This window comes from Porites lutea, chromosome 13, assembly GCF_958299795.1.
Source record: "Porites lutea chromosome 13, jaPorLute2.1, whole genome shotgun sequence".
Classification (NCBI taxonomy): domain Eukaryota; kingdom Metazoa; phylum Cnidaria; class Anthozoa; order Scleractinia; family Poritidae; genus Porites; species Porites lutea.
The window spans coordinates 4,735,898-4,746,289 of record NC_133213.1 but is presented as its reverse complement, the minus strand read 5'-3'; the positions used below and the strand labels follow the sequence as shown (position 1 = coordinate 4,746,289).

Here is a 10,392-nt window from a genome sequence, read left to right as displayed (position 1 = left end):
TGTCTTGTCTTGGCTTCTCCCCGAGGTCCAACCCCTTACCCGTTATATACCATTCTTCACGAAAAAGTACCCATTGTATGCCTTCTTTTGACAAATAGTAACCTTGCATCTCTTGTAACTGCTGTAGATGTAGTGTCCTTTAAATAGGAACCAATCACAAAAATAGAACGTTTTCTCGACTTTTTAAAGCCATAAAATTCATCTGTTAGCCCTTTGGGTGCTTTTACAGACCCAAATGACAGATTTCCTACCCTTTTATAAACGTCAACGAGTAAAATCCCTACCCTTTCGTATACCTTAAGCCTTAAGGGTTCCCCTTTCGGGCGGAGCCTCCCCGTATATGTTATCATCGGGAGTTTCCCTCCCCCCCTCCCCTCCTGCCCGAGTGCCCGGGTTTAGCAAATTTGATAGAAGTTTTTGCTTTGGTTCATTCTTATTTAAATTCAACCCGAGTTAACCTAAGAAATTTATTTAACCTTATTTAGACCTTGGAGGGATCGAGGAGTGGGGGTGGGGACGGGAAGCGCATGCGAGGCCCGCTCGCTTAAAAGTTAAATAACTTCAAAACCGTTCAAGCCATGCCCGCCACATTTAGCAACAACAGCTTTTTCTAAACGTTTATCTGGCCACATTTTAAAGTCATCGTGACATGTACGTTAACTTTGACGTGTCCATGACAACCGCAACCAAGACGATGGAAACGATGATTACATTATTCTGTGTAATTTGGTGGTTGTATTATATGAGCGGTCTTAAAGTTATAGAGATGGGGCGTCCAAAGGCTCCCCAGGCAAAGAAAACAAAATTTTTTTCTTTTCTGAATAGGCGGTTAAAATGGCGAGGTTCCCAAATATATTCCAAGACCACTTTTTAGGAAAGAAAACAAAAAATTTCTCTTTTCTGAACAGGCGGTTAAAATGGCGAGGTTCCCAAATATATTCCAAGACCACTTTTTAGGAAAGAAAACAAAAAATTTCTTTTTTCTGAACAGGCGGTTAAAATGGCGAGGTTCCCAAATATATTCCAAGACCACTTTTTAGGAAAGAAAACGAAAATTTTTTCTTTTCTAAATAGGCGGTTAAAATGGCGAGGTTCCCAAATATATTCCATATTCCTTGTGCACATTAAGAAAAAAATATGAGGGAAAACATCATTTTGAATGCCGAAATTTAATCTTGAATTTATTTAAAACTTTAATTTTAAACTTCGCGTACATTCTTTCTAAACGTTGAAAGTTAGGTACGTTTATCCTCTTTCAGAAGTGCCAATTTCTTTATCCAAACAAAGTAAATTCGCCACCAATTCGCCAATTTCCTTCACTTTCAATTTTTGGTCACGTGACATGTCACGTGACCATAATTAAACATTAAGGCGAAATTAAAACCTCAAGATTTACTTTTGGGAAAAAATTCATTTTGTTCTAGGTCTCCTAGCGAGAGATATTGCCATATGATCCGAACACACTTTTGACCCAGGCCTTAAACCCCTTGAGAACACTATCCCTAAAATTTAGCAGCGAATCTTGACCAGTTATTCTAGAATTTGATAACAGCATCAGGACAGCATCATAGAGTTTGATTTCGGAAGCTAGGAAAAAACAGTAAACCGAAGGAAGAAACAAAACGCATGCACAGTTTTGCTGTCACAGTAAACTATTAATGGGGTTATAGGTAACGTGGGGATTGCGGGGGTTTAAACGGAATCTCGTCCGTACTTTAACTTGCTGTCGTTGTCTTTTGCCTTTATCTCGTAAGTTCTTTTGGGTGTCACGACATTAAAGCAGAAGTCCTCTGTCTCCGAATCATGCACGTCTTGAACTTCAGTGATCTTGCTAATATCTATGTATCTATAAAATGATGAAAAAAAAATTAATTGGATACGAGGCTATCGTGCTCGACAGTTATGTAAACAATATGAAACTAGTGCCTATAGTAAGAAAACCCGGAGTGAGCAGCTTCCATGCGCTCATGTCACGGCGTTTTCACGGCGTTTTCACGGACCAGTTTATCGCGTTCGTGAGAACGCATTCTAATCTGGTGCTCTTGTTGTACAAAGGCAGAAATTTTCGAGCTATCACTGGCGACTGCCGATTAGCCGCCTCTATTAATTTTATCAGGGCCCATCTCGGCCGCAGGAAACTGGACTCCTTTGCCAGGGCAGGGGTTGGACTCGTTTTCTTGATTTAGTCTCGTTTTCGTGCAGATGTGATGCTCGTAGAATAAGACGAACGCGGATCCATAAACGATGATGATTACTAGTTTTTAGAACGGTTTTGGCAGGAATTAGTAAATATGTTTAAAATTTCACAAACTTACAAACCTAAAAATTATATTTTTGTGCATTTTAATAGCGTTTAGTTTTCTTTTTTTATATCTTATACTTCCAATGCGCTCATAAAAATGGTGGATTCTATTTTCGAAGGAAAAGCGCCCTAAAAAAAAACCAGCCCAAAATTACCTAGAATTTTACTTCATACAGTGTTATGGATGTGTTGGTAAAATTATATGGATATAAATTGTCCCGGTCTAGTCAAGTTAAGATCTAGTCAAATACGAACCCTTTTGACCACCAAATGCTTCCAGCTGTCCAGTAATAATGAATTTTGTCATCATTCTCTTTCCTAAAATAGCGATGTCTCCAAGTTCTTCCCGTGAGTCCGCTCACGCCCCGCTTCCAAAGAAACCCGTGAGGTGAAATCATCTTATTTTGTAAAAGAGACAATTAATATTTTTAAAGAGATGGTGATGGGGGTGGAGAGGCGGGGAGGAGTGCGGAGAACGCCATGCCAGCCATCCAGTGCATTTGCTATCTTAAATATGACCCTCACTATTTGCAATAGTTCGCGAGCTTAGTTTGAAAACTGCATATTTCCCTATCCTTGAGGAATCAAATCCTACCAACGTACATGCCGCTTGCATGTCAGTGAAAATATGATCATCTGATGATCGAACAAGAAGTCCAAAGACTACTACAAAGCTGATTAGAACAAGGTGTATTGTTTTTTCATAACAATACTTCGGCTGGCCAGCTTTGCAGTAGTCTTTGGACTTCTCGTTTTTAGTTCTTATTAATATTTTGGCTGATTAGACTCTCCTTTCTAGAGATCCAACGTTTACAAACAGCAAGATCTTCGTCCACGGTTTTTGCAGTTAATTTAATTCCATCTGATGATGTATATTTTAGCAAATGGATGAATTTACTGATAACACACTCACATGCCCATATTTATACATTAAGGCGCATTGAGACCTCAAATTTCAAGTCTATGAACATTTCTTTTTCTCTTCACCTAATTATTCTACACAGAGAGGCTTTTTACCCAGGTATTTTAAAAAAACCTTGAGTACACCTTGAGCATGTGGACTCTTTCACAAAGAATTAAAGAATTCATTACACAATTAGTTACGCTAAAATCACGATCTCCATTACTAGTAATCACGATTACCCCAAGAGCCGATGAAGAGTTTCGTAAGTCCTTAAAATTATCCAAGTCAGATTCTGCCTTATCGAGCTAGATGAGAAGAAAGAGAAAACAAAAGAATTTTTTTAGAGATAACACGTTGCCGAGTATAGAATAAACAAAATTGTCTCTTGCTTGCTTGATTTTTAAAGTTGGGTAGATACTCAAATATTAATATAAAATTATGACGTCCTTCGGTGTCTTAACCTTCGGACGTAAACGCCAATTCATACCCCCACCGTGGTACAAGAGGGGGGGGTGGGGGTTGATGGAACCTCCGCCCCAGAGGTTTTGACATGTTGCAGTATTTCGAAACGATTCTACCTTTAGTGCAAAGCCTTCGATGTTCTCAATAAGATGAGGTATATTTTATGGGTGGTGGCGCTGGTGGATGCCTGTAACGTCAAGAATTATAAATCAGGTTAAAATCCCGATAAATGGTAATTTTTTGTGCTTGACATATAAAATAATACATAAATACAAGTTTTACTTTTATAGTTGAAAAAAAATGAAAAAACATGCATTTTCACTCAAAAATGGCTTGACCACCTGCTACTTATGACGTCATGTCTTGTAACCATAGTAACTGGCCATCAATAGAATTGTCTTAAAATGCCGGCGAGGGATAAACGAACAACTACCGAAAACGTCAGGTGCTGATGTTTTATCGTCTAAAAAACAAACTTTGAAAACCTCATAGGGGGGTGGCAACCACTTCCCCTCCCCGATTGTACGTCCAAGGGTTAAGTCTGTCATGTAACATGGGATTGATAAACGAAGGCATTTCCTGGCAACTTGAAGGCAAAAATGGATATAAGGTGAATCTTAGTTGAGCGATATCTAAGTCTAGGAAGTTCAAAGTCCCATGCTAGGCTCGACCAGGTCGCATAGAAATTTTGCGCCCTCCATCAGGCTAAATGGTTCTGTTTCACTATTTTCGACTTTTATGTTAGCATCATCTAATCATCAACAACATCGTCATCATAATCATTATTATAATAATCATTATCATTATTTGCTACCTGTGCCTTCAATCCTTCCATTTCTAGCTGTAGTTTTGATACTTCTGCCTTAAACTCGTCTCTCTCCTCTTGGGCCTTGGAGACTTCTTCCGCCTCGTTAGACATTTGGAGCTGTAGTTGTCTGATTTTAGACTCAGCGGCAACCTTTTCACTTTCCAAGTCAGCAATTTTACCCAAAAGTTGCTGGTGCTTGGGGTCTACTTTGAGCTGAGGAAATATGAAAAAAAAAATTGCACACAAGGGGCCCTTATCCCATGTTCTCCCTTTGCCACTAAAATAGCGGCAGGAAAGCTTGCACGTACGCGAGCTAAAATAATTAAAACTTGTCTTTGAAGACTTTTTTGAAAGGCGGAAAGTTCGTGACAGGGAAACATTCTCCCTTTACTTTGCTTTAATTGGAAACGGTAAAAAATTCAACTTTTGCTGATTAATTTATCATCAATTGGAAATCCTATAAGCGTATGAAGTCTTTCGGTCCTTCACAAATTACAGGGAAATACCAAATGAAAACAAATTACTACTTTGCTGCTATAGTTCAGGTTCAAGTCAACACTAGACCGCACATACATGTAAGAGAGCGCCGGAAATCGAGTCTATTCTAGGTGACTTTAATATTACCTTCTTTCGCTTTCCAAAAAGCCTTTCTTTGAAACTTTTCGATTTGGGCTTGGTCGAAGCAGCAGAGGATGATTTTTTCTTCTTATTAGATACGTCTGTGTCTGAAAGGGTGAGCAGTGTTTCATGTTACCAACAATTATTGGTTGCTTTGTAGGAAGAGAGGAAGGTTGCGAATTACTAACATGCCGCGTCGTGTAAAACGTCAAATACGTGAGTTAGGCCAAGTAAAAAAAAACCTCTATCTTCCGGCCCGCCTCATTTATGTGGAGCTGTCTGATTTTTTGTTTTTGCTATGATGATCATCACAGAGCGAGAAAGTATAAGATTGTCCAGCTGAAGAGTTTGTAACACATCAAAGAAGTTGTCTCCCCTTCAGCGTTGCAAATATTATCATAATGACTCTGCTATTTGAATCAAAGCAGGGCACTATGTCTTTGTCTCAGTGACTACCAATCCTTTATAAGTGAACAGAATTATCTTGCCTCGTAGGTCATTATCATAATCATTATCATCATCATCAGCATCATCGTCATCATCATCATCATCATTATCATAATCAAGATTAGCATCAACATTATAATAATCATCATTATTGTTATTATTATTACTATTATTATTATTATTATTATTAAAACTTATTAAAAATGTTTTAGTTGGATAGCTTGCCTTTCGGTTGCCTCTCACTTCCCTCTTCTTCTTCTTCACTTTCATCATCATAATTATCATCACAACCGTCGTCATCACTGTCATCATCATCGCCATCAAGATCAAAGGCAGCAGCAGCATCTTTTTCATCCTCATGGTGATCTTTGTCACTTGAACCGTATTTTAGCCGTCGACTACCCCTTGATTTTCTTTCTTCATCATCCAAATAGAAAGTGCTCTGGTTTCTATGAGTACCGTAAAAAAAGAAAGAAAGAAAGAAAGAATGATTTAGAGGTAGCACATCCACAAAGTGGTTCTTTTCGTCTTCCTGATTCCTGGTCGAATTGGAATTTGGAAGTGTTGGTTTTGGGGAGAGGGGAAAACCGGAGTACCCGGAGAAAAACCTCTCGGAGCAGGGGAGAGAACCAACAACAAATTAAACTCAACCCACATATGGCGTCGACGCTAGGATTTGAACCCGGGCCACATTGGTGGGAGGCGAGCGCTCTCACCACTGCGCTATCCCGTGCTCCCCACATTTCCTTTCTCGTATCATACTCTTCGAATGTGCTCATGGGCGGAGCTGGGCTTCCACTTTCACGGACTCTATATAAAATGAACCGGTCCGTCAAAACACTGTGGCATTAGACCTAGTCAGTGGGGGAGTTGCTTGCTCCGGGTTATGGCCTCCGGAAGAAACTAATTGTTTTATCATTCATTCAAACTGTTCCAGGTTTAAAAATATGGTCACCTCTACAATGTAAAGTTCCTGTCTTTATTTTTCTGTTCCTCAGGATGCAAATAGATGTTTTGTCTAGCAGATATTCTTAAAATAGGAGTTATCACTGATCGAATGATATTTTACCGATCTTTTTTGGCAGCAGTCCGGCTATTTCTTCTTTGCAAAACGTGTGAAATCCTCCTCTTTTTTCACTGCCAAAACAAACGTATTTGGTCTACACTAGCTGGACTAAACAATTAGCCGGTAAATTTAAACCAATCAGAAACAGAGAAATATTTTGAATGAATAATAATCATGACTAGCGATAATGACAGTGCTGATGATGATAATGATGATGATGATGAGGAGGTGGAGAAGGAGAAGGATGATGATAATTGTGATCATGAAGACGATAATGAAAAACAATACGATGATGATGATGACGATGATGATGATGATGATGATAATGATGATGATGATGATGGTGATGATGATGATGATGATGATGATGATGATGGTGATGATGATGATGATGATGATGATGACGATGATGGTGGTGGTGGTGGTGGTGGTGTTCGTGTTGCTAAAAGTGACGTTGGAGAGGTATTTTGTTAATATCACTGCATTGTTTGGAACAAAAAAACGTCAAAGTGAGCATTATAATCTTGCTTCCATTAGTTGACAATTTTCACCCCTCAGGCGTTGAGGTGCATTTAAACTGGAAGGTGTAAAGCAAAAAGCTTAACTAAAAACGTAAACCTGAAAATGTGGCAGTATGTCGTTTTCTAGGAAAAAATAAACGACCTGCCGGAAGTACGAAAATTGGAAATGTGGAATGTACCCAGTGACGTTACATTGTTGTTCTTGCAGTTTAATATTACAGAGTGGTCGGCAGTCGTTCAACAAAGCAAGAACCACTCACGATTCTACCTGGTTTTCCGTTTAAGTTTATCTACCTCTAAGATCTGCAAAATACATATAGATTTAATCAGGGCTAAAAGCGAAGCTCCCGTTTAATACATTTGTACTTTAAATAAAACAATAAACTTTAGGGTAGATTCATATAAATGGACTGGAGATGTTTTATCCCGCTTAGCAACTCAATGTCAACATAAATTTGCATCCGAACATGAGGAGGGACCGGTTGATCAGAGTCTCGTATTAATCATTATATTTCTACAAAGCTTCACAGTATTCAGGAATATTCAGAGAACAGGTAAATTTCTTCACAAACCATAATGTGAAAACCATAATTAACTATAACTGTGAAAAACGTAACCTGTCCTTTAATACAAGTATCTAGGGTCGTTTATGAAACAAATGGGATCTTCATTTTCTCTAGACAGTCTCACGTTGTATTATTTGTCATTAGTTAAACGATGCCTCCCGAATCAAAACTTGGGGTACAATATATCTACTTACTTTACTTGTTGTTTTGGCCCCGCAGGCAATCAAGGATATTTCAGCCGTAATTTTAAATTGAAATATTAATAACAGTGCTTCGTCGCACACAGTACGGAAACGACCGAACACACTCAGTTGTTGTTTAAGGAAGCATGCAAGCATAGGAAACGAAGTCTCTCTGTAATGTCTTTTTAATTCCTTTCCTCAAAAACGTCTGCTTACAGCCTTTTGGAATAAGAAAAGAATAGAATTCCTTTCAAGTAGATGAGAGGTAAACATGGATTTTTTTTAACTTGAAACCTAATAAGCCGAGTAGAAAGAACTCATGCTTTGTGTTTTAGTAAACTGCGACAACCGAATGAGCTTAGCACAAGAGTTAGCCCGTAAACGCCTGACAATGAATGCTCTAAACAACGATTGATTAAAACGCAAGGACAGAGATTATCAGACGCGCACATAATAATGTTAATTAAATGTTACAAAATCAGCAGAGGGTGGACACAACTCAAATGAAGCTTGTACCTTGCCATGTTACCGTTATAATCTTTAGCGATCTTCCCTCTTGAGTCTTACAGAGCCTAGGTGAGCAAGCAATTGAGTCTGAACATAGCAATATAGGACTGAATATGAAAGCTGGGAAAGCTAACCAAAGATGACCGTGACCAACGGCGGCTGATGTTGGGAGCCCCCCGACCGTGCAAGTGTGATCAAATGAGTTAATTAAAGGGATGTTTCTACTGGTCAGTCATAGTTCCGGGCCATAGCTCCGGCCAGTTGTTCGAAGGCTAATTGACGCTAATCCGGGATTGTTATTTTAATCTCGATCGGGTGGAGGGGGAAAGGGTGGGGCGAACGTACTCAGAAAAAGTCTTTTACGGATACGGAGAGGCTATGCCCCGAGGTCCGACCCCTTACCGTTTATATACCATTTTTTACAGAAAGAGTAACCCTTTCGTATACCTTCAATTGACAAATAATACCTCTTTCACATACCTTGATTACAGCTAGCGCTTTGCACTCCTTTCAACTGCTGTAAATACAAACGTTGGTGAAAACAGTTGTGTAGTTATGAAGCTGTTATGAAACTTTAAAAGGGTTTAAGTAAATAGTCTTAACCAGTACCTGTTAAAGGTGTCTAGTTCCTTAAAGCGTTTCATCTGCCACCGTTTGTGCAATTCTAATAACCGTATTTAATTTGAGGTTGAAGACAGAATGTCCCTCTGCAAAGCGCCCTTTATCTTCTGTGCTCTCTTAAGTTTTTCCATGCATTAAAAGTTGCATGGAAGATGACGAGTGTCTGAGTTGCAACTACGACTTGGTATCTCAGTAATTGTACAAAAGCGTTGTTTGCAGATGAATTTGTAGACAAGGACTACTCCATTTACACAGAGATGTTGTGACAGACCTTTATGTGTACTTTACCTCTGTTTCTCGACATTAAAAGACCAACTTATGTTTCACGGAAGAGATAAGAACAAACTTTGTTAGTATTAGAAAAAGCACTTTTGGATATTTAATCAAGGTGGCTCACAACCGCTTTCCAGAGTATTAAGATGAGACTGCTCAATGATCAATAAATTATTTTTAAACAACACTGTTTTATTTTAATCTATAATGAAGGTACTAAATCAATGCCCATATTTTTTTAAATCATTTTAAAAATTAACGCTTCAAAGAAAAGATGCTGAGGCTTTTCTCTGTCCCTTATTAGAGAGATAAAGATTCACGCTTACGCCAAACGGCAAACGTCAGATTCAAGTTGAGAATTTCTCAGAATAGAAAATAAGCAGATAGAAACTCTCCAGAACAATTTGTATGTATAAAACTGGCGTGAAACTACTTATTTTTTAGTTGAAGTAATAAACAGTTAACGACAATTAAGGGAAAACCTGGTCACGTGGTACAAATTCACGTTTGCCGTTTCGAGAAAACGTGAATCATAATCTCTATTAATGATAACCACACTGAGGCTTCTATTTATTACATATTATAGATTTATAAGGGAAATAGAATCATTTGTTTCAGTTGCCAGCAAACTCGGGATATTATAAAACTATCCCCTTGAAGGGGAGGTGAATAATAGTGGATATACCGAGACGCGAAGAGTCGCGGTATACATCTAGCACTGTTCACGACCCTGAGGGGGATAGTTGTTTCAGTATTTACCAAATCAGTTGGATAAAAATGAAAAAGTAACTATTTGTAAATTAAAAACGTCAGTTAGTAAAAACTTTATTTACAATTTACAAACATTTCGGCGATTTTCTCAAGTGCATTTTTATGATTTTGTAGCAAATTCAGTATGAAAATAATTTTTTCTTACCAGTAAACAGTGACAGGCCAAAGTTGGTCGCTTTCTTTATATTTCGCGTGAGCGACGATCATTTTTGTGCCTATGATTATGATTTTTTCTCACACTGAAGAAGGGTCATAAAAAAATAAAAACGAGTATCACCTTGTCAGCTATTGAAGTACAAGTGTCACGCATCCCGGACGCTTTTTCTGTTTAACATTGTTTCTAT

The 10,392-nt window shown here is 38.4% G+C and overlaps 1 protein-coding gene across 1 annotated transcript; it reads right to left on the bottom strand.

Moving 5' to 3' along the window:
• Positions 1 to 1,454: 1,454 nt before the first annotated feature.
• Positions 1,455 to 8,483, bottom strand: LOC140923267 (uncharacterized). The gene is made up of 7 exons (XM_073373350.1): positions 8,393 to 8,483; positions 5,903 to 5,990; positions 5,101 to 5,202; positions 4,483 to 4,689; positions 3,446 to 3,511; positions 2,558 to 2,700; positions 1,455 to 1,846 (listed from the first exon to the last, which is right to left on the bottom strand). The coding sequence occupies exons 1-7, from the start codon at positions 8,398 to 8,400 to the stop codon at positions 1,693 to 1,695; spliced, it is 768 nt and encodes a 255-aa protein (XP_073229451.1). The 5' UTR covers positions 8,401 to 8,483; the 3' UTR covers positions 1,455 to 1,692.
• Positions 8,484 to 10,392: the final 1,909 nt, after the last annotated feature.

Bases quoted from the DNA above. Each gene is read 5' to 3' on its own strand.
- LOC140923267 (XM_073373350.1), bottom strand. The intron at 5,203-5,902 runs CATGAGGATGAA...CTCACCCTTTCA, and splicing joins GTTCAAGTGACAAAGATCAC to GACACAGACGTATCTAATAA. The intron at 1,847-2,557 runs GTTCGTATTTGA...ATCATTTTATAG, and splicing joins AGCATTTGGTGGTCAAAAGG to ATACATAGATATTAGCAAGA.